Here is a 24,583-nt window from a genome sequence, read left to right as displayed (position 1 = left end):
TTTTTAAATCGCACGAATTTGTACCATTCCTGAGATGGGGGTGGGGGTGTGATGATGATGGTGGTGTAAATCAGTCCATCTTTTCCCTGCCCAGTAAGTCGGGGAATAGTTTTATTGTTATTGTTTTTAAGGTGAGTGAGACACTGGGCCTTTTCCAGTTCCAAGGATAACTCATAGGCAAAAACTTGTTTGTTTTTTAAACAATGGCCAAATAAATAAGGTATAGTCATAGCAAATATTTACTCGGAGCTCCCTACTCAGTCCCTCAGAACTAACAACCAATCCCTACCCCCGTTGGTTCTCTAGGATGCAGCAGCCCTCCTCCTCCTTCACCTTCCCATCTTCACCCTCCTCTGTCACATGTGCAGAGCTCCGAGTGTTCTGCTCCCCTCCCCTCTCCTCCTCTTCCCTCCCAGCTTCCTCCTCTTCTCCCGGTCCGTGGTGCGCGTGTCTTGGTTTGTGTGTATGTGTTTCTGTCTCCCTCGGTATGAGTGTCTGTGTATGTGTGTGAGAGCGGGCTTTCGAGTGTCCGCAGGTCAGTGAGGTGGGGGAGCAGGCAGCCCGGCCGCTGTCGCTGGCCACTGCCGGCTCCACCCAGAGAGCTGGTTTCTGTCGCAATATGCCTCCGCTGCCCTCTGGCTTTTCGCCATGTCGAGGATTTGCGGGAGCTTTCCCTTCACTCTGCTTCTAGGTCTGGCCGCGGTGCTGCTGAAAGGGCGGCTTGTCCCCGCAGCCTCGAGATCAGAGCCCAGCCGCTCTGACTTAAGCCTGATCCAGCAGCAGCAACAGCGGCAACAGCAGGAGCAACAACAGCAGCGAGAGGAGGAGGAGGAGGACGATAGGCCAGAGGTGCCCGGAGCATCCTCTACCCTATCTAGTTCAGGTAGGGTCTTGAGTGTTGGGTTTTCTTCTGTGGCCTTCCTTCTGCTTTATTCAGGATGCTTATCAGTCAGTTCTGTATCCATCGCCCCATTTCCCAGGTTCCCTTTCTTGTTCCTTTTTTTTTTTTTTTTTGCTTGTTTATATCCCTGATCTTCTCCTATGGTTGAGAAAGATCTCTTCAGAGTCTGGCTTTCTTTTAAACGCATTGCACTGCAGTCTTGGGGTGCGGGGGAGGATAGCTGCCTTAACCAATTTTTCCCCCACCCTCTTCTATTCCCAAATTCTCGCTGTCTCTCCAGAATGAATTCTTCTCTCCCATTCTGACGCACACAGACTTTCTAAATCCTATGTTTTACAATCCTAGAGGCAAAGAAACATTGCAAAAGATTCCCAGCTAAAACAGATCCTTAAATTTAAAGCTGTACAGGCCAATCTTTCCTACTTGTAAGGGGAACTTAAATGAACATTCTCTTGATGGAGATGGGGAAAGAGGGTTACTTTTCTGTTATGAAGCTAAGAGGATTATGGTTCTCACTATTTTTATATCCTTTAATGCTCCTCTTGTAAACCGGGAGCAAAATCGCCCTTAGCAATAACACGTTTCCCTCCCAACCCCCTTACTTTTTGATTGCTGCAGTGCTGTCTTGCTAGATTTCATTTTCTATGGAAACTATTGGGAATTGTGTTACAGTGGGGGTTTGTTGGTGATAATGTTGATGATGGTGTGTATTATTCTGCTTGTTGCCTCATAAATGGTGTTGAAAATGAGAAAATGAGGGTTTCAAAGAGATAGAAAAAACAGTCCTATTTTGAAAGAATACTCAAAGGGCACCATTCAGATTTACTATCTGAAAATAATGAAACATCCAGGCTGATTTAATTTATTAAAGTTCTGTGCACAGAATGAAACAACTTTAAAATTTTCCATAAAGTATAGACACAGTGCCTCAAAAAAAATCTAATTTTTAAAAATCACTATATTATGAATTAAAATGTCTTGAAAGAAATTGTTTAATAGAATTTTCCATACTCCTTTCCCCAACCTTTGTATCTGGGGTACCAAAGCAAATGAAAAGATATTCTGTGGAAACTTTAATCACAAAATTGTAGAGTCTTAAGATAGAAATATGATCGCTATGCAGAAATGCTTTTTGAAGAGAAATATCTTTAAAAACTCTTTAAAATAAAAAGCCAAGTCTGTGAATGAAGAACTGATTATTGACATTTTTTTGTCCATAAATTATCTTTTTTTTGAGGGGGATAATTATGTAGTAGTTTAAAAACTTAAGCAGATTTTTATTATTCTAGCTTATTTTATAAACCAACTATTAAAATTTCCATATTTTACTGTATATCTTAAATAACATATTTTAGTATTTTGGTAAGGACTCATTAGAAAAAGTATATTTGGGAAAACATCACTAGCAAACCCCATAACATTATTAGTGCATCCTGTTTAAATATTAGAATTATCAGGCATGAGGAAAGTAAAAACTGTTCAACAGATTGATGTGAGAGCCTATATAGTTGTATCCAAAGGGTTCTCTTTTTTCAGCCTAGAATTCTAAATCATGGTGAACAAAGGATAACTCATGTTTTTCTTAATAATGGGAATATATAATCACAGAACCCCATCACAATCCTCTGGGGGAAAAATAAAGGCTCTACTGTTCCTTTGAAAACATTATAGCTACTGTTATGCTTAATATGTTTGTGGTGTCTAATGTTTCTTCAGATAATTGAAAGTATGGCTCCTGACTTTAGTATTAACTTTTAAATACTAAGTATTTTTGAGTGATATTGTGTGGTAAAAATATTAAATTTTTTCTTTTCAAAAACTAAGAAAATATTTAGATGGGGTAGTTATGAAAAAAAGTTTATAAATCTTGATTCTGTAGTTGCAGGAAAAAAAATCAAAATTTGATCCATAACTATGGCCAAGTTCATTCATTAGATTCTTCGTGACTCACAGATCTGAAGCTTTGTTTGACCTTCCTCACTTTACCACAGTATGCTGATATTTGAATTTTAATTTGATTTTTTTTGTTTGTTTCTGTTCATTTACTCATTCCCTCTGTGGACAATGGACAAACCAGATTTCCTGTACTTAAGTAACTTTTTGTGTTAATAGGATTGATAAGATCACATACAGATGAAATGTAAATTAGGGTATAAATAATACATTAGAAGGGAAAAAAGTATTATGAAATCAGATGAATTCCAAGAGAGAGCATTTCAATCTGAGAGGATCAGAGGAGGCTACGTGGAAGAAGCACATTTGAGCTGGGTTTGGAAACTAGCTAAGATCTCAATAAATAAATGTGTAGAGCATACAGAAAGCAGGACATTTTTAGTCTAAGGAAAAGCTTGAGTAAAGGCAAAGAAATAGGAAATGATGAGATAATAAGTTCATTTGGGCAGAGTAAACTGTAGGTGAGCAAGAATAATAAAGGATAATATTGGAAAGATGGCTAAGAGTGATAGCTTAATATTTTCTAATAATACTTTCATGATGTACAAATATTTCACATATATTATTTCATTTGATTCTCACAATTTTCTTTTTGAGTTAAGAAATCTATTATTATCTGCATGGTATAGATGAAGAAACTGAGCTCAGAGAACTTAATGATTTGTCCAAGGTTATTTAACCAATTTTGACAGAGCCAAAACCCAACCCTAGGCCTTCATCTTTGATGGCATGGAAGCCATGGAGGCATAGAGACCCAGGGTTCTAGGTTTACTCTACTACTTCCTTAGTAAGTAACTTTGTCTTGACCTCAGTTTTTTTTTTTCACACATAAAATGAGATGGATAGAATAGATTATTTCTAAGGATCTTTCCAGCTCTAAAATACCTGATTTTTTTTTCAAAAAAGTTGTATTAAAAAGTAATATAATACTTTTATTTTTCAATATAATCACAGTCTTCAGCAATCAAAGGGTAATGTTCCTAGAAAATGGTGTGAAAGTAAAAAAAAATGGGAATTTTGACATGGTGAACGTATGAAAAATAGAGGGTCAGGATATCACAACAATCAAAAATTCTAATCTTTCAATGGAGATAGTTGAAAATATACTTTACTGCAGATAATTCTTTATAAAATATTAATTCTGATAACATGTACTTTCCCTAATATAGTAACAATGACATTAATTCTGATAACATATACTTTCCTTAATATAGTAACCATGAAAAAATCCCCGAAATAAAATTGGTAACTTGCAAAACATTTTTCTTTCTAGTAATTCTCTAGAATTCTGTGATCTTTTTTGTGCTAAATTTATTTTTAAAAAATCCATTAATTAAAGATAATTTTTATTCTTTATAACATATGAAATATCTAGTAGCACAGGTAACTTTCCTTCTTTTTACAGATAAAGCCAGTTACTGGTTTTTTAAAACATCAAAATTGTAGTGATGGCAGCTGCAGACATTTCAGCATGAAGTTTGTTTAATATCTTTATTTTCTCACCAAGTTACTTCACTGACTTTTCACACATGGCCTTTGAACCCAAAGACCTTACTTACCTTCTGATGCCATAATTTCAAGACAAAACTTTCGAGTTTTAAAGACAATAATGAAAATATGACATGAATATATAGGGAGCGCTTTACACCGATAAGATGAGCAAGAGCAGTGAAGCCTGTTAGACTACCAGAGGCTCTACAAACTTTTGCAAATTTGTTTTTTTTTTTTTTTTTTTTTTTTATGGGAAAGTGAAAATGACATTACTAATAAAATCATGGTAATGCTGGAAGTCATGAAAATTAAATACAAGAATGTTGAGGATGGGTTGTACACCTCTCTTCCCATTCCCTACTATTATAACAAAGAATAAAAAAGAAAAAGATAGAAAATAAGTTCAGCAAAATTAACATATTAATCAAATATACTCCACAGTTTCCTACCTCTTCAAAGAAGGAAGGGAGGAGTAGTCTATATAGTCTTATAGTCTCTTCTTCGGAACCAAGATCAGTCATTTTATATTCCATGTATAGTTTTTATTGTTGTTATTTTATTTCCATTGTTGTAATTATTACATATATTATTTTCCTGATTTTTATTGCTTCATTTTTATGAGCTTATATAAGACTTCCTAGAATTTTGTATATTCTTCATATGTATTATTGCATTCAATGAAGTAATATTCCATTAGATTATTGTACCTCATTTTGTTTAGCCATTTATTAATCAATGGACATTTTCCCAGGGTTTTTTTGTTTGTTTGTTGGTTGGTGGGTTGTTTTGATCTGTTGGTTTTTTTCTACTGTAAAAAGTGCTACTACAAATATTTTGGAATATATTGGATCTTTTACCTTTAGTCTTATTGGGTTACATGTTTAGCCAAAAGATTCCTGGATCAAAAGTAAGGATTCAAACATGTAGAAAATGAATAATCACAAAAGTTTATTAACTGCCTATTATGTACCCTGGACTTGCTAAGGAGTATGGACATTTGAGATCTTTGCTTGTCATCCTGTCAGATTGTTTCTAGAATACTTAAAAATTCACAGAATATTAATGTATTAATGTCTATGTTTTATCAGCTGCTAATTTGTTGAATTTTAATTTCCATTTTTCTTATGAGAGATTCTTTCTATTACATCATGTTGCTCCTTTGTGAATGCTAGGTTAAGAAGTGCTGATATCGTTATTGTTTCAAAAGGTATCCAGTTAAAAACTGGCAGAATAAAGAAGGAAAGAGTAGATAGAATTGGGGATCAATAAGTGATGAATAGCAGTCTTAGCTTTTTATCTATAGTGGAGAAATTAGCAACTTAGTTTATAGTTAGTGCCGCTGATTAGTTTTCATAAAAACAATGACACTATAAATATCCATGATTCATTACACTTTTAAAATATTGAGAAATAAAAGAATGGTAAAGTAAAATGCTTGTAATATTGAAAATGAATTATGTATAAGTTGTAAATAGTTTATGAATAGTTAAACTTTTCATAGTAAAAACTTAGTTTCCATTGCATGATACTATCTTAAAATAGTATTACCACTTTTAATCATGCTATGATGACTTGCCCTTCCTGTAAGAAGAGGGAGCAAATAAGATATGGAACTGTACAACTTACTCATATAAGATCAGTTACAAAGCACTATCATTTCTTCTTTCACATTATTTAAAGTAATATTCCTTTCACATACTCCATATTATTGTCAAATTTGTAACTTGTATTTCCACTTTTTCACTGCCTTTACTTATACAGGTCCCTATGCTTCCAATATTTTTATTTCTTGTTGTTGGAATTGTCAAACATTTCAGTTCCTAATTCTTTTGTAAAAGAATAAATCAAATTCTTTAAGTTCCAAGAAACTTTTTTCTTCTTCCTAATCAAAAATTAATTTTACCCTCTTGGAACATAGGTATTATTTTCTTTGAATATCTTTAATATATTTAAAATATGTTATTTTGTGCTACATTATTTGTATATGTCATGTATCTCTCTCCTCCAAGGAGGGTAGAGGACTATTTTAACAAATATTATTACATTATTTTTCACCAAGTTGGTAATTAATACTTGCTTATTAAGATGAATTTGTTTTTTTCCAATTTGCAGAGCCCTAATTGTGTAACTCTGCTAACTTTTGCTAGAAATAAAGAGGTTCAGCTTTGGGGCTGGTTGAAATTGCCACAATTACATTCTATTCTCTCAGATCACCCAGAGTATTCAAAGGGAATAGAGGAAAAAAATAAGTCAAGACAACCTGGAGAAGTTTTGTTAGAGGTGTTTTCTTCATTGGTCAAATATAAGGAGAATAACCTAGGAATGGTGAGGCAGCATAGTATAAGGGAAAAACCAAACAAACCTGTATTTAGAATCAGACACTGTGGATTCTAATATTAGCCTTACTGTTGACTCCCTGTGTAGCCTTAGGAAAGTTCTATTGCTTCCTTGAGTCTCATTTTCCTTAACCACAAAAGAAGATTAGATTAGATGATCTCTATGGTGTCTCATAGTTCTAACTTCTTTATATCTAGTACTATATAATAAGATAGTCTTGAAAATTACATGTTATACTATTGATTACATATTTAATTAGTATATTATGGAAAAATATTTTCATATGTTGTAACTTAGATAGTGACTTCATTTTAATTTTTAATTTTCACATATTCAATTTTCTTTGGTAATTCAATATATATTATATATACATATTTCTCTCTGTGTTTATACATACACATATACACCCATTCCCATATTATCCAAATATAGGAGTATATATTCAATAGTCACTATTTTTGGTCTTATTATCCCTAAGTCTAACATAATATTTTGCACATAATAAGCATTTAACATATGCTTGTAGAATTGAAGCAATTGTGCAGAGAAATCTTATTTCTAAGTCTGGGATTTATAGAAATCAAAAGTGATTATATATTTTTTAGCTTAAAATTAGTTGAAAAACAAAATAAATGAAGTATGTGTCAGTGCATCAATCAATCCTTATGTGATTACAAAATTATAAAACAAGTAAAATTATGAATAAATACTTTGTCCCAAGCATAAAAAACTTAAGATGGGTATTCTGATAAAATAAAAATCTTACATTTATATAGCATTTTAGAGTATATAAATATATTCTTTCCAACGACCCTGTGAAATTAGTGTGTTATTATTCTACTTAACAGATAACTAACTTGATCAAGATGATAATGCTAAAGCCAGAGACTAAATCTATGAGTCTCCTGATTTTTAAATCAGCATTCATTCCATTATGCAATAGTGCTATTTATGATGATTTTTAATGTTAACACCACTTGCCTCTTTCCCCAACATGCAGAAAACTATCATCATTACTTGTCACCAGCAGTTGTATCATAAACCTTTCATACACTTAAGAAAAAAATACATTGGAAAAACCTGTGAGGACTTAAGTTTGAGATATACCCTTTTTCAAGTTAGTTTTCAGTGTTTTCAATATGCCCCTATCAAATGTTTTCACAACACAATGTCATACTATTTGAATAAGAGACTTGTTTCTCTATTAAGATTTTCCTGAAGTTCAGGCACCATCAATATTATTATTAACTGCATGACTTTGGCTAATTATTTAAACCTACTTTTGCCCAGATTCCTTGAGGTAGAAAATATTTAATAGTGTTTTCCATGAGGTATTATTAAAATGAGTGCTCTGGCATAATAATTCCTGTTTATACTCCTTCAAGATTTGTAGGAAAGTGCTGTGATTATTTGGGTTATAAAAGATGTAGGTTATCTCTAAACTATTTCAATCTGATGATGATAAGAATTCTTTTCGTATATTGGAATTATATTGGCAAATCTGCAACTTTCTATACATACATATAGGTAAATGTGCACATTACATACATTTGCATACATACAAATATACACATAACATTATTCACATATGGCTTAGGCTACACTGGTATATCAGAGTTTATACTATTTAAATACATATGTCTTTTTCATTTTTAGCAATATTAATTAGGAATTATTTTTGCATAGTAGTTGATAATATATATTTGTTATGAATGCTTTCTTTAAGGCCTGGAGTGAACGAATCTAATTGTCATTTCACGTAAGATACTACACTAAATAATTATGAAGTAATTTTCAGGCATTACAAAAATGAACCAAATTTATATGAATGACTTATGCTTTAAAAAAGGTCCTGCACTTTATTTCTTCTTTTCGAACCTCTCAAATTTGATAATACAGAATTATTTCACTTGTCCTTATAGAAATTTGAGCAATTTAAATATATTTTGTTCATTATGTGAAAATCAAATGAAATATTTATAAAACAACTAGCATATAGTTGGTACTTAATAAAATCTTATTCCATCCCCATTCATATATATACTTCAGAGGGTCTATGACTTTATTGATGTAGTACTCTTTCCTTCAGTAATAAAGATCAGAGTTCATCCATACTTGTTTTGTCTTGTGTGACTCTTGTCCATGTCCTCCAAAATAGAGGGAAAGGGATTAAATATGTTATGGACTTTTTTTGAGTTGTCTTCTAAGAATGAGGACAGCAGTAAAGCATGTCTATTAGTTATCTGTCCCTAGCTTATGGTATATTGCTATGCTCAAAGAAGTCATCATCAAATGGTAACTTACTAGTGATAATGTCATTGTACTTAGGTTGGAATTCACAATACAGATATCATCTGTTGATAGTATACTCAAAGTCTTTCTAGTAGAGTTAACCAGTTGTCATGAATCTAGGACCACTTGCCTTCTTCCACTATGAAGTATTAGAGTAAAATAAAAACACGATTTTTTTTTCCTGAGGCAGCATAGCTAGGAAGTATTAAGTGTCTGAGGTTAGATTTGAACTTAGGTGCTCCTGAATTCAGGGCTGATGCTCTATCCACCGTGCTATCTTGCAGTCTCATAAGATATAATCTTCAAGTGACAGACTTATGCCAATATTTTGTCATCATATTTACCATTTATTATAAAAGTTCCATGAGGAAAAAAAACATTTTATTTTAGAGAATTTTTTAAAGGAAAGAATCTCTTAAAATATAGAACATTAACTCTATAACTAACCTTAAATTATCAAACAAGATCAGTTGATTGGCAACCTCAACCCCAAGACAAAATTTATGGGAAAATGTGCAATGTCCCTGGGGTCAAGAACAATAACTTCCAGGTTTAGTAATCACTGAGGATGATAAAATATTTTTTCAAATTTCTGCTTTATAAAAGGAGGGAAGGAATTTGATCAATTGTTATCCCCAAACTTTGTTTTTTTTTCTTCCCCTCTTAGATTAAGTAAGGGAAACTTGAACTTGGAAGAGGGGAAAATGGTGGTTAATTTTAGTTAAGATGTGAACAGAATTCTTTATATTTTCTGTCTGGCAAAATTCTGGTTTTCTTCCTTTTGGTGCTTCACTGAATTATGTTTAATATTTTAGAAAGTAAGAATTAAATGGTCAAAATGTACTTCTGTATTGTTAAATAATCATGAACTTTGGAATATTTTAATATGCTGCTAATAGTTTCTCGTATGGAGTCTGAGGCAATTTTAAGAGAGTATGAATTTAAAGTAAAATGATATAGTGAAGGGTAATTTTTTTTTACTGGGAAGAATTAGTCATCATGACTAATGGATAGAATTGGCTCTAAATATGGATGTGTTTAAAATTAAACATTCTCATTATTTTTCAATTAACAAGCATTTATTTTCTCTTCCTCCTTTTTTGACACAAGTGGGAAACAGAAAAAAACCCTCATGTCTAGTATATATGATCAAATGAAGCAGATTTCCTCATTGACAATTATAAAAATATATTTTGCATTTTTAATCCATTTCTTCTCTGTTAGAATGCTTCATCATCAGTATTCTGGAATTTTTATTTGACATTTCATCCATCAGATTTCTAAAGACTTTCAAAATTGTTTTCCTTTATACTATCAATTTATGAATTGTTTTACAGATTTTGCTCATCTTATTTTGCATCATTTTAGATGTCTTCTCAGTTTCCTCTTACAGTGTTCATTTTTATCATTTTTATGGCTCAGTAATTACATTCATATATGATGATTTTTTTAGTCATTCCCTGCTAGGTGGACAATTTCATGCAGTTATTTTCTAGCTTTGCTATTATGAAAGGAACTACCATAGATATTTTTGTACATATGGGTATCTTTTTTCTTGAGCTCTATGCAGTATATGTGTCTTAGAATTAAAACACTGGATCAAAGGCTATGTCCAAGGTATTGTCTTTTTGAGTGCGGTTTGAAATGTTTTCCAGAATGGCTAGGTGAATTCACACTTCATCTATAATGCATTAGTGTGCCAATTTTCATCCAGCTCCTCTAATATTTATCACTTTCTTCTTTGTCATTATTGACAATGATAGATATGACATAAAATCTCAAGAGTTGCTTTAATTTTCATTTGTCTAATTATTAGGGACTTGAAGAATTTTAAGTGTGACTGTTGAGAGGGTGAATTTTTACTAAAAAAATTTCATGATTATTTCAAGTCAGATAATATTTTAATGCTTTTAGCAAAGAACTTAGTATGTAGTAGACAAAAAGTGTTTGTTCACTTTTCCTCTTTGCCTTTTGACTATTTTTCAATTGGTTATTTTTCAATTCAAGAATAGCTCTTGTTTTTATAAATTTGATTTATTTTTTTCTTTATTCCTATTATTAAATTGTGTGTTTTATTTTTAAAACATTTCAAAATTATATTTTTAAACATTTTTTTAAAATCTGAACTTCATATTCTCTCTCTTTCTCTCTTTCTCTCTCTCTCTCTTTCTCTCTCTCTCTCTCTCTCTCTCTCTCTCTCTCTCTCTCTCTCTCTCTCTCTCTTTCTCTCTCATCCTTTTCCCACTCCCTGAAAAGGCAAGCAATGATACCCAATATACATGTAAAGACATATAAAACATATTTCTATATTAGCCATATCATAAGTCCTTTGGAATTTTCTTGGATCACTGTTTCAATCAGGGTAGCTGAGACTTTACAGTTAATAACTCTTATATGTCTTCCAGATTTTAATGAAACAAGCTTCCTCATAATTTTTTTATAGCATTGTAGTGTGTTCATCTAATTCCCCAATTGATGGGCATCCTCTTGGTACATATAGGATCTTTTCCTTTATCTTCGATCTCTTTAGGGCATAGATCTCACAGTGGTATTGCTAAGTCAAAAGACAAACATTTTTTTATATTGTTCTCTAAAATGGTTGAACCAGTTCACAACTTTGCCAACAGTACATTAGTGAATCTATTTTGCCACAGCCACTCCAGTGCTTGTTATTTTCCTTTTTCTTTCTCTTTAGCCAATCTCCACAGTTTTTAAATTTTATATTTCTCTAATTATTAGTAATTTAGAACATTTTTATATAACTATTGAGAGCTGAGATTTCTGCTTCTGAAACTTTCTTTTTATATCTTTTGACTATTTTCAATTGGTGAATATCTCCCCTCCTCAGTACCCACCTCACCCTCTCCACTTTCCTGCTTTCCTTTTAGTTTGGGCCACACTGATTTTGCTTGTATAAAATATTTTTAATTTTATGTAATAAAAATTATACATTTTACCTCCTGTGATCCTTTCTGTCTCTTGTTTGGTCAATATTTTTTTCCATATCTATAGATTTGAGGCAAATTTTTTCATGCTCCCCCAATTTGCTTATAGTATCACCCTTCAAATCTAAATCATGTACCCATTTTGAGCTTATCTTGGTATTCTGTGTGAAATGTTGGTCTCTGTCTAGTTTCTGGCAGACTGTTTTCCAGTTTTCTAGTAGTATTTATCAAATAGTGAATTCTTGTCCCAAAAGCTTGGATCATTTGATTTATCAAATTCTAGATTCCTATTATCATTTATTACTGTACATTGTGCACCTGATATATTGCATTGATGAAACATTGTTATTTCTTATTAACATTTATTATCCAATGTATATTGTTTTGATAATGACAACTTTGTAATATAGTTTGAAATCTGGTTTTCTTCCATTCTTCATATTTATTTTCACTGATTCCCCTGATATTCTTGACTTTTTATTCTTCAAGATGGATTTTGTTATGATTTATTCCAGCTCTATAGAATAATTCTATAAAATTTGATTGGTGCTGAATGAATCAATTAATTTAGGCAGAATTATCATTTTGTTATATTGGCCTACCTCAAATAAGTTCTTTATATTCATATGTTGAAAATGAGACCTTTATTAAAAAACTTGCTGTAAAGATTTTTTTTGCAATTACTTTTTGCCATTCTAATTTTAACTACAGTTATCCGTTCACATCATGTTTCCCCCATTGTGGTTTTAATATATTATGGATTGGCATAAGAAATTAAATGAGAATTTTTGGAAGCCTTGTAGTAATTGAAGATGTTACATGAAGGCCAAGAGACAACATAAAAAGTTTAGAAACCTATAAATGAATAAAATATATGTAGAGCATATAACATCAACATATTTTATCTTTTAATTGGAATTGTAGAGCTTTTAGAATACACTTTGAGTACTTTAAAATAAAAGTATATACTTTTAGAGTTAGACCATAAAGACCGTCTAGACTCAAAAAAAGCAAAGATAAAGAAAAAGACTTAGAGTAAAATTACAAAAGATAACAGCAAACTTTTTAAACCTCATTTCCCAATTATACATAATTTAAAGGATATGTCTGGAATCAGACCTTTTCTTTATCAGTCTGGGGAAAACCAGCATATAGGAACTTTTTCTTCCTGTACAAATAGGTAATGAGAATATATATATATATTTAGATTGCCTCAGTTCCACAAGTGGCTTAAATAGGAAAGAAGAAATCACAAATTGTTAAGTCGTTTGAGCTGGGCAGTTGTAGGAGAATACATTGGAGGCATCAAAGAACAGAGATTGAGATAATGTAACTCACTGTGAATTATGAGATGGAACAAAGTAATCTGATAGGCCTGTAGGGGCAGGGAAACTACTTACATAGAGATATTTTCCCTTCTCCTTTTCACTACTACAGTGTTTGAGGGCTCCTGTTTATTTGTCAGTAAAAAATGATACTGTGAAATGGATATCTATCTCAAGAAAAACATAAGATAAATGATAGATTGGGAAGGGGACAACAAAATTAATATAGATTACAAACATTTTATGCTAGAATAATAAAAATTGTGTAATGTAGTCACTTGGGAAGCTGTGGATTTTGTGACAACTGTGTAAATGACTTGATCCAAAAGATTAAAAGATTAGGATTGAATGTGGAAATTTTAGAGTTGAGATGATGATACTTGCAAGGTCAGCCACTCTTTACATTTTTCTTAGGATTTTAAAAAATGAATTTCTATGAGTTTTCAAAAGTAGGTCAATAAGTAAAACATGTTTTTTTTGGTAAAAGGCTTGAGTTATTCCATATGCATGTTACCCTCAGATGATATAAGAAATTTCTAAGTTTCCCTGTACTTGAACCATTCCCTGGCAGTCAACTCATCCAATAATGTAATAGATTTCAGGCGCCCTATATAACAGAGGTTGAAAGTGAGATGCTATTTTCCCACATAGTAATATAAATGTCACCCTGAGCAGATGGGGTGGGAGGATATAGTGTGATTCTTAACAGTCTCTAGAGAAGATTATATATCCCAAGCCATTTCTTTAGTGCATATAGAACACTAGTAGTTCTACAGAAACAGCTTAGGGATTTTAACATCTTTGAGTCAGCATCATCTGGATTTGATTTTAATTCCTAATTTAACCTCCTCTTTTGACACTGTTCCTGTACTCTCTACTCGGCAAAATATTAGCCATCTAGACTTTCAAAAATAAAATTCCATTTAAAGCTCAATAAACATTTTAATTTTCTTTATTGTTTAAAAAATAAATCTTTATATATCTGGTTTCAAATAGTAGAATGAAGGATTTCTTTGTTCTTGGACCATGGTATGTTAAGAGTTTTATTCTGAAAACTGCTGTGCTTTCTAGGGAGGAGGCTATTATTATTTCAGGGTATTCCCCTTCCACCACTACTTCTTTGAAATTCCAGTTGGGGAATTGATTTTTACTCTAATAGATTCTGACATCTCAAAGACAAATAACAAGAACCCAATTTATTAGACTTATCATCTCTATCCCAATTTGGTATTCCAGTAATGCATTTTTGCTCATACGTTATGTAGCATTAACATCCATTAAATATTTTGAATCTAAAAAATCCATACTTTTAATACTTAATAAGCATTTTGTGCTAGATCTCAAAATGTATAGTTCATTTAAAAGCAACAGCAGCAGCATCAACAACAAAAAATTGCAGAGTTCCTGGTACTTTGAAATAAAACTTATAAGACATAAAAATGTATAAAATTGCTCCCTTTAAATATTTTACATTATGATCAGGTGGCTTTTTGGAAAGTAATAGCTACAGCCATCAATCAGTTCTTCCCTCTTTCCTCCCTCCCTTCCATATTCCTTCCTTCCTTCCTCCCTCCCTTCCATATTCCTTCCTTCCTTCCTCCCTTCCTCTCTTCCATATTCCTTCCTTCCTTTCCTTCCCTTCCTTTCCTTCCCTTCCTTTCCTTCCCTTCCTTTCCTCCCTCCCTCCCTCCCTCCCTCCCTTCCTCCCTCCCTCCTTTCCTTCCTTCCTTCCTTCCTTCCTTCCTTCCTTCCTTCCTTCCTTCCTTCCTTCCTTCCTTCCTTCCTTCCTTCCTTCCTTCCTCCCTCCCTCCCTCCCTCCCTCCTTTCCTTCCTTCCTTCCTTCCTTCCTTCCTTCCTTCCTTCCTTCCTTCCTTCCTTCCTTCTTTCCTTCCTTCCTTCCTTCCTTCCTTCCTTCCTTCCTTCCTTCCTTCCTTCCTTCCTTCCTTCCTTCCTTCCTTCCTTCCTTCCTTCCTCCCTCCCTCCCTCCCTCCTTTCCTTCCTTCCTTCCTTCCTTCCTTCCTTCCTTCCTTCCTTCCTTCCTTCCTTCCTTCCTTCCTTCCTTCCTTCCTTCCTTCCTTCCTTCCTTCCTTCCTTCCTTCCTTCCTTCCTTCCTTCCTTCCTTCCTTCCTTCCTTCCTTCCTTCCTTCCTTCCTTCCTTTTTCTGACAGGATATAGCAGCAGATATTAATGAATTTTTCATTGATTGACTCAGTATTTTCTTCTTTCCTGGTTTTCACATGAAACAATAAGAAAAGTATGCCAATAGTAACAACAGAACATCAGTGGATAGAAGATGAGAGTTCTGGCTTTGGTATTTGACTAACTGCACTAATTATAAGACTTTACCTCCTTGAATCTCAGCTTCCTTGTATGTAACATATGATAGTATTAATTACTCTCCTCAGAATGTAATTCTGAGTAGAAAATCAATAATAAATATTAAAATAATAAAGTATCTTATACTAAATAATATTTAAATTTATGCTATATTGTTGGTTTTCTTGGCAAAAATGCTGGGAGAGACTTTAGAGATTGCTAGTATCTGAGATTGAATTTGAACTGGGGAGCATTGTAACATGAAAGTAAAGAATAATAAATATTAAGACTTCTCAAGGAGAATGCCAGGCCTGGAGTTAGGAAGACCAGAGTTCAAATCCATCTCAGATACTTACTATATAATCTTGGATAGGTACTAACTCTGCTTGCCTCAGTTTCCTCTTCTGTAAAATAAGATACAAAAGGAAATAGCAAACCACTTTAACATTTTTGCCAAGAAAACCCAACTATAAAATTACAAAGAGCTGGACATACCTGAAAAGCCTAAACAACAACAATTAGTAATGATTCAAATATTTTTTTTTTCTCTTGGGACAATTAGGTGATCAGTGGATAGAATTCTCAGCCCAGATTCAGGAAGACCTGTTTTCCTGAGTTCATAACTGGTCTTAGCTGTGACTTTAACCCTGTTTGCCTCTGTTTCCTTGTCTATAAAATGAGCTAGAGAAAGAAATGGGCAAATCAATCCAGTGTTTTTGCCAAGAAAATTAACAAGTAATACTTTAAACTTTTGTAAGCTTAAAACTACACCAAGATTTTTGAGACACCCTGTATTAATAAGCTTTAATAAGCTTAAAACTACAATAATTCCTTTTATATGTAACTTTCTCCAGAGCTCTGAGTGAGATCCCAGCAGTAAAACTTGTGTACAGTAGAACAATTGAAATTGTGTTTTTCCCTAAAGTGAAGGATATATTTCATTTGTAACTCATACTTAATTGTCCATATTGGTAAATCACTTGAGTGCCCACTCATATGTTTATCACTTTTTGTTATGTTAGTAGTACGTATAGCAATATATAATTCTTATCTATAAGAAATTTTGTTTTGTCTGCATTTCCAGTTTCCTTGAATTTTAAGCCTAAACACAATTTGTTAAAAAAAGAAAGAAAAGAAACTGTTTTGAACACAACACAGACCAGTTGTTATTTGATGTCTCATATAAACTTTCATTTTATTCTCATTTGTGCCAGCTATCTTTCCCAACAGTGAATCCTACAAACATACTGAGCTACTCCTCACCTCTCTGAAATAATTCTCTCCCATTGTCTATCACAAACCAGTGATTTGTTCTTACATTGATGTGATTGTGGCCAAGATATTTTAATTTAGACTTTTTTCAAAATGTAGTTGCACCAAACTAAAGTTTCCCAGGTTTCTTTGCTAAGTAAGGTAGCTTTTGAAAGATAATAAATTATTCTTTGATATTGCTGTTCATTGTGCAGTCAAATGATTAGAATTAAGGTATAGGAATATATGAGATAATTTACCTCATTCTACTTCTCCCTTCCCTTAGAACAAATTTGTACACTTTTTTTCCCATTTTATTTTTTTTAGATATTATATCATCATAGTCAATTCACTCATGTGACCTTTCTTTATGTGTATTCCTTTTAACTGCCAATGATGCTAAGAGTTACTAGAAATTAAAACATATTATCTCCTCATCTGGGAATGTAATGTTTAATTTTATCAAATCATGTATGATTTCTCTTTCCTGTTTTCCTTTTTAACTTCTATGGAGTCTTGTATTTGGAAGTTAAAATTTCTTTCCAGCTTTAGTTTTTTCATAAGGAATTCTTGAAAGTCCTCTATTTAATTAAATATCTTTTTTTTTAATCCCTAAAGAATTAGACTTAGCTTTTTTAGATAGGTAAGTCGGATTTGTAATTCCAATACCTTTGCCTTCTGGAATATTATATTCCAGGGCCTCTAATCCTTTAATGTAAAAGCTGACAATTCTTGTATTATTCTAACTGTGGTTCCATTATATTTAAATTATTTCTTTTTGCCTTCTTACAATATTTTCTTCCTGACTTAGGAGTGCTGGATTTTGGCTATAATATTTCCAGAAATTTTAATTTTGGGATTTCTTTCAGGACATTAATGGTGGTTTCTTTCAATTTCAATTTTGCCTTTTGGTTCTATGATGTCGAGGTAGTTTTCCTTAACAATTTCCTGAAATATGATGTCTAAGTTCTTTCTTTGATCTTGGCTTTCAGGTAGTCCAAAAATTCATAATTTCTTTCTCTGGGATCTATTTTCAGTGAGATATTTCACATTTTCTTCCATTTTTTTCATTCTTTAGATTTTGTTTTATTCCTTATTGATGTCTCATAAAGTCATTAGTTTCCAACAACCAAATTAAAATTTTTAAAGGATTATTTTCTTCAATAAGTGTTCTTTTCCTATTTGGTCAATTCTGCTTTTTAAAGGATTTCTTCTCTTCATTGGCTTTTTGTGCCTCATTTGCCTATTCTACTTTATAATGTCTTTTATAATGTATTTTCATTATTTTTTTTACCTCTTAGTCACTTTTACCAAGTTATAAACTATTTTTCCATGGTTTTGTTACATTACTCTCATTCTTGCATCCGTCTTCTCACAATTTTTCCTCTATCTCTCTTATTTGAATTTTTAAAAATCTTTTTGAGTCTTTCCAGAATTTTTTATGATACCTGAAATCAATTCATATTTTTCTTTGAAATGCTAAATATAACTGTTTGAATTTGTCTTCTGAATTCTTTTTTAATCTTCCCTGTTACTATAATGACTTTCTATGTTCAGTTCTTTTTTTAGTTTTAGTTTTTTTGCTCATTTTCCAGTCTATTTTTGACTTCTAACTTTAAGTTAAAATTAGGTTCTGCTTCTATGTTGGAAAGCTTCAGACTTTTTCTTTTGCTGTTTTTAGAGTTAGTTCTGGGGCTCTGTAAGTTTTTATTTCTTCCTAGGTGGTATGGCCATTCCTCTCCTGGCTTGTTCTCTGATTTATGAATGTTCACAAGCACTCTTTTCCTCCCTGAAACTGTGACCAGAGGCCTCTCTCCTTTGTGACTTTATGCTCTAGTGTGGTAGTACTCCTTTTTGCTCTGAGACTGTGACCTAGAAATATGTATCAATGAAACAAGAGTCTTTTATCTAATTTCAGAAAAAGGTCCCTTATAATCTCATTCTGAATAATTAGTATTTGCTCCAGAAGCCAGCACTCTCAAGGCCTCCTGCTGTCTCCCTTGGCAAAACTTATGCTAGATTGCACTCCACTCTTACCCCAGTGAAACAGATATTTCCTTTCAATTTTCTAAGTTGCTTTGAGCTGAGAATTTCTTTTTGTTGGTTCTGCTACTCCATAATTTATTTTGAGACTGTATTTTGAAGTTGTTTGGGAAGGAATTTGACATATTTAAGGTAAATTCCTGCTCTTATGCTGCCATCTTGGCTCTGATTGCTGATATTTCAGAAAGGATACTATCTATGCTGTATTTTAGATATATTTTGGTCTTCTTGTTTCTGTCTTCCATCTTCTTTTCCTTTTTATATTCCTGCTTTAACAGAGGTAGTTCTTGGCAGTCTTTCCAGAGTGGGAAGGTTAGGATTGGGAGCTAAGATTTTGAACCAAGAAGGGATCATAGATTTAAGAGATTTTAGAGATCATCTAGGTTGACCCTTTCATTTTACAAAGAAAAAAAAAAGTACATTTATCATGTAGAGCCAGAATTTGAAAGAGCATATTTATCTTTAGCTCTATTTTTAATGTTTGCTTATGCAATATTTCACTGTGATAGAACAACTCAAACAATTCATTATGGAAAATCCTGAGGAGGCAAGATAAACAAATATTTAACCAATTTTTCCAAATCAGAAAGTAGTATTCAGGCTTCATATTTTAGACAATTCTTAATTCCTATTTTTCCTTCTTCCCCATATCTAATCAGTTACCAAATTCTATCAATTTTTGCTTCATTATATCTTTTGGTTCCTCCTTTTATTTCTATTCCTGTCTGAAATATTTTTCCTTGAAAGCAGAGATTGTATATTGTTTTCGCCTCTGATTAAAATATCTTCTCTTAAGTGAAACTTTTCCCCCTAGTTGATACTCCCTTCTATGCTGCCTAATAATTATTTCTTTCCAATGAATCTCTCATAAATGCCATTTTCTGTATTCCTCTAATATGAGTATCAAATTGTATCCTTTATATTATATTTTGTCCTACTATAGGTTCTATCCTAATGAAAGATGGTGTCTTACCTCAACTTTCTATTTTCCTTCAGTACCTAGCACAGTATTTAATGCATGCTAGAAACTTAAAGTTGTTCTTATCCAAGTAATATTTATTAAGAATTAATCAACCAGCAAACACTCAATATGTACCTAATTTGTGCCAGATACTGTTAGATTCTTAGAATACAAAGACAAAAATGAAATGACCCATGCCTTCAAGGAGCTTCTACATGAAGTGAGAGCTTATGTTGTATCTTGAAGAAAGTAAAGAATCCCACAAGGTAGTAAGGAAGTATAATACAAAGAAAAGTATAAGACATTGTCCTACCATAAAGTAGCTTAAAAACCCAGCATATGCTCAGTATTTGAGCTACAGAGATATAAAATGTCAGTTCCTGGATTCATGGAACTGACATTGTTTGTTTTTGTGTGTGTATGTACATGCATGCACATGTATATTACACATATCTTAAGTATCTTCTGTGGACAATATAGATTTCTTTCTTTCTTTCTTTTTCTTTTTTTTTTTTTTTTTTTTCTTCTGAGGCTGGGATTAAGTGACTTGCCCAGGGCCAAACAGCTAGGAAGTGTTAAGTGTCTGAGACCACATTTGAACTCAGGTCCTCCTGAATTCAGGGCTGATGCTCTATCCACTTTGCCACCTAGCTGCCCCGACAATATAGATTTCTTAAGTATTTGATGGAATGTAATGTGAAAAAGTGATTACTTTTTTTTTTTGTTCCAGATGAAATAACTAGGAGCAATAGTTGAAAGCTGTAAAGACATGATTTCATCTCAGTGTAAAAGTAATGATTTACCTAATCAAGCTGACCAATGGTAGAATAATGACTTACCTTGGAATAGATTGTGGTCTCTTCTTTACAAAGGTCTTTCATCAAAGACTGGTTAACAACTAGCTTGTAGGCAATATAGAGAGAATATTTGTTCAAGAGATGACTTAGAGATCTTGGAGGAATCTTTTCTACTCTGAGATTCTGTGATTTTGTAATATCCTTCCTCATTCTCTCTTGTTAGGATTACAAGGTGATAACTCAGGTTGTCTGGGCAATTCTCTAGCTCAGAATTCACACCTTTGGGTTTGGGCCTTTAAGGGGAGTTTACACCTTTGGACTTCTTGGGGAGAGTTTATATGTTTAAAGGAGTTTGCACCTTTAAGAGGAGTAAGTTCATTGGCTGTAGGAGTTCTCACAAGCCCCTGAGTTCTCACATGCCCATTCTCTGGGAGGATAAAAAGGGGTAACATTGGGCCTGGAGAAGCAGTCTAGATTGGAGAAGGACAAGAGCTGGAGGAGATTCAGAGCCAGGATTCAGGAAGAAGTAGAAGAGGCTGGCTGGAGAAGAAAACCAAGAAACCTGCTCACAAAGGAAAAGATTTTACAGAAAAGAGATCTCCTCCCAGAGAAGGATTATAACTTAGAGATGACAGGACCTTCACATTTTGGGCACCCAACGTGGGGCAAAGACTTTTGCTTATCCTGACAGGGACTGATTCTGAGCCCTTCAGAGGAGCTAGCCCGAACCTTCACACTCTCTGATTAAATTCAGCCTTTTCCCAGTACAGCTAGGTGGCACAATGGGATAGAACATTGGGTTTGGAGTTAGTAAGACTTGAATATTAATATGGCCTCGCACAGAGCTGGCTATTTGATCCTGGGCAAATCACTTAATTTCTATATGTATTGCTTTCCTCAACTGCAAAATGGGGATTAACACTTATACTGAGTTGCTGTGAGGATCAAATGAAATAATGCTCATAAAATAACTTGAACAGTGCCTGACATATAGTAGTACTTAAATTCTTGTTTCCTTCCTTTCATTTTGAATTCAGGTCAAGTTCTAACTTGTCCATGAATTCTTCTTCAACCCTTTCAACCATCAATGAACCTTTCTCTTCTAAACTTTGATATCATTTAAAGTCTTTACTAGTTATTCAGAATTTAACCCATTGCCCTTGATAGAGTTTTGAATTGACCTTAACTTTATGTAGCCTAGGTGGGAGTAATTAGCTTCTAACAATCTACTTAAATCATTATTATATTAATTCTCATCCTCCAGAGCATAAATGAATATTTACTGAATAAAATTCTTTTTTTCCTATTAATCAATTAGCTATTAGCTCCCATTCCAGTTTATTAAATATATTTAATAAGTTGAATTAATATTTTTTCTTAAGCAGTTCTTAACTTTTGTATATACCTATCCAAATTCCTGATTTCATAGGTTTAAAAATATATCAAAGTTATTGCCTATTCAATTTTTGAATAGTAAAATAAATAATAACATAAAGTCTTTAGTTATATGAAAAAGTCACTGCTACTGATGGATACAGTTGGATGTAGTCTCAACATTCAGTTCTCAAGATTATAGCCAAAGTGTCTCAAGAATCCTCTCCTTATTAGTTCAGAATATAAGAACTAAATGTACTTCTTTCAGGAAATAGTTCTTTCATTTTGTCACAGTATTTCTATAATAATGACAGGTAACTCTCCAATTACCAGTTAAAATTTTCTAATCACCTTGAAGACTATACATGATTTTTTAAAATAACTTTTCTTCACAAGAGTTCAGTTCTATCTATACATTTTAATGCATTTAAAATTTTTTTTCTTTCTTTAAGTCATCTTAGTTTATCCTAAACAATGACAATTAATAGTCTTTCTAGAATAACAGCTAAACTATAAGCCTTCCTTAAGACTCAGGACCAGATGTTAAATTGTTACTGCTCAATATTCCAAAATCTTTTAAAACTACAGAAGCATTATCTATAATCTTTATGAGAAAAGTTATTGAAGCTGGTATTTTATATATCTCCCCCCTTCTCTGTAAACATTATGAAATATATGCCTATATATATGTACATGTTATCTTTTAATTAGAATGGAAGCCTTCTTACTACTTCATCCCTCTTAGATTGGCTAAAATGACAGGAAAAGATAATGATAAAGATTGGAAGGGATGTGGGAAACTGGGACACTAATTCATTTATATTGGAATTGTGAAATGATCTAATTATGCTGGATGGTAATTTGGAACTAGGCCAAAGGGCCACAGAACTTTATATGTCTTTTGTTCCAGCAGCATCTCCACTGAGTCTGTGTCCCGTGAGATCATAAAATGTTTCCAAAATGTTTGTAGTAGCCCTTTTTGTAGTGATAAGAAACTGGAAATCGAGTGGATCCTTATCAGCTGGGGAATGGCTGAATTAGTTATGGTATATAAAGTTTGTGAACTATTATTGTTCTATGAAAAATGATGAGTAGTCTGATTTCTTAAAAGTCTGAAGACTTATATGAACTGATGCTGAACGAAGTGAACAGAACCAAAACAGCATTGTGTACAGTAACAAGATTATGTGATGATCACTGTGATAGATTTGGCTCTTTTAAACAATTAAGTGATTCAAGGTTATTCCAATAGAATTGTGATGGGAAAGTGCTATTTGCATCCCAAGAGAGAACTATGGAGACTAAATATAGATCAAAACATAGTATTTTCACCTTGTTGTTGTTTATTTGCTTAGTTTTTTTCTCATAGTTTTTTTTTCCCTTTTGATCTGATTTTTCTTGTGAAGCATGATGAATATGGATATATGTTTGTGAAGAATAAGAAATGTGTTTAAAATAATTACCCATGTTTAACCTATATTGAATTGCTTGCTGTCTTAGAGAAGGGGAGGATGAGAGAAAAATTTGGAACACAAAAGTTTGCAAAGGTGAATGTTGTATTTGGAAAAATAAAATACTATTAAAAATAATGAAAGCTTCTTGGAGATAAGGACTGTGTCTATATTACCAGTACCTAGCATTCATGTATTCTTTGTTTATTCATTCAGTTTATTTTGTAGAAAGAATGTGCTCTGTAGGGAACCTGAGAAATTGGGGATGGGGAGTTACAAAGATAAATAATACAGAGGAAAAATCCTAAGCAGTCACTAAAAATTTGATGATGCTGAATTAACAAATGACATGATAGAATATTTTCATAGAAACACTGCATTTATGTTTCCATAAACTCTTTGTTTGGATAATTGAATTCTTTTAAGTCTAGGTCAGGGAAGTAAGTTCTGGATAATTTTTGCATTTTAGAAAGACTTTTATTATTGTTCCAGCAACAGACTGAACAGGTGCTTTCTAAAGATAATCATCAATAAGTTAACTTTATAGCAATCCTTGGGATTAAAAAAAACTGTAGTCATTCCACAAGGATTTAAGTGCTTAATACTATACAACTATAGTATACTATACAATACTATACTATAGTTGCTAATACACTAGCAACTATACTAAGTTCTCAGAATACAAAGAAAGCAGAATTCGCAAACAAAACCAAAACCAGTCTCTTCTTTCAAGAAGTTAACAATCTAATGAAAAGACAATTTAAGAACAACTATTTACAAATAATAAATGTATGAGATAAATTAGATAGAATCAATAGAGGGAAGCCATGAAAATCTAGAGAGAAGAGAATATCAAGGAGAAGATGGTGATTGATAATGTCAAAGTCTGAAGACAGTTCTCAAAGAATGAGAATTTAGAAATGGTTATTAGATTTAGCAATTAAGAGATCATAAGTAATTTTGGAGAGAGCAGTCTGAGTTGTATGGTGAGTTTAGAACAGATTACAGAGAATTAAGAAGAGAATGAAAGGAAGAGGAAGTGGAAGCACTGATAATAGACAACTTTCTCTAGAAGCTTAATCACAAAAAGGAGGAGAAATATGATATTATAGCAAATGATGGATGGATCTAGTGGGTGTTTCTTGA

At 32.7% G+C, this 24,583-nt stretch overlaps 1 protein-coding gene across 1 annotated transcript in view; it reads left to right on the top strand.

Annotated features, from left to right (window-relative positions):
- The first annotated feature begins 438 nt into the window (after positions 1–438).
- The window catches only part of FAM171B (family with sequence similarity 171 member B), a 74,424-nt gene continuing 50,279 nt past the window's right edge, over positions 439–24,583 (top strand). Inside the window, exon 1 of the mRNA XM_074302912.1 lies at positions 439–883. Coding sequence (XP_074159013.1) covers positions 649–883 — 235 coding nt within the window. The 5' untranslated portion in view covers positions 439–648. The remainder of the gene's footprint in view (positions 884–24,583) is intronic.

This window comes from Sminthopsis crassicaudata, chromosome 3 (assembly GCF_048593235.1).
Source record: "Sminthopsis crassicaudata isolate SCR6 chromosome 3, ASM4859323v1, whole genome shotgun sequence".
Lineage (NCBI taxonomy): Eukaryota > Metazoa > Chordata > Mammalia > Dasyuromorphia > Dasyuridae > Sminthopsis > Sminthopsis crassicaudata.
The sequence above is the reverse complement of the archived record's forward strand: the minus strand, read 5'-3'. Positions and strand labels throughout refer to the sequence as shown.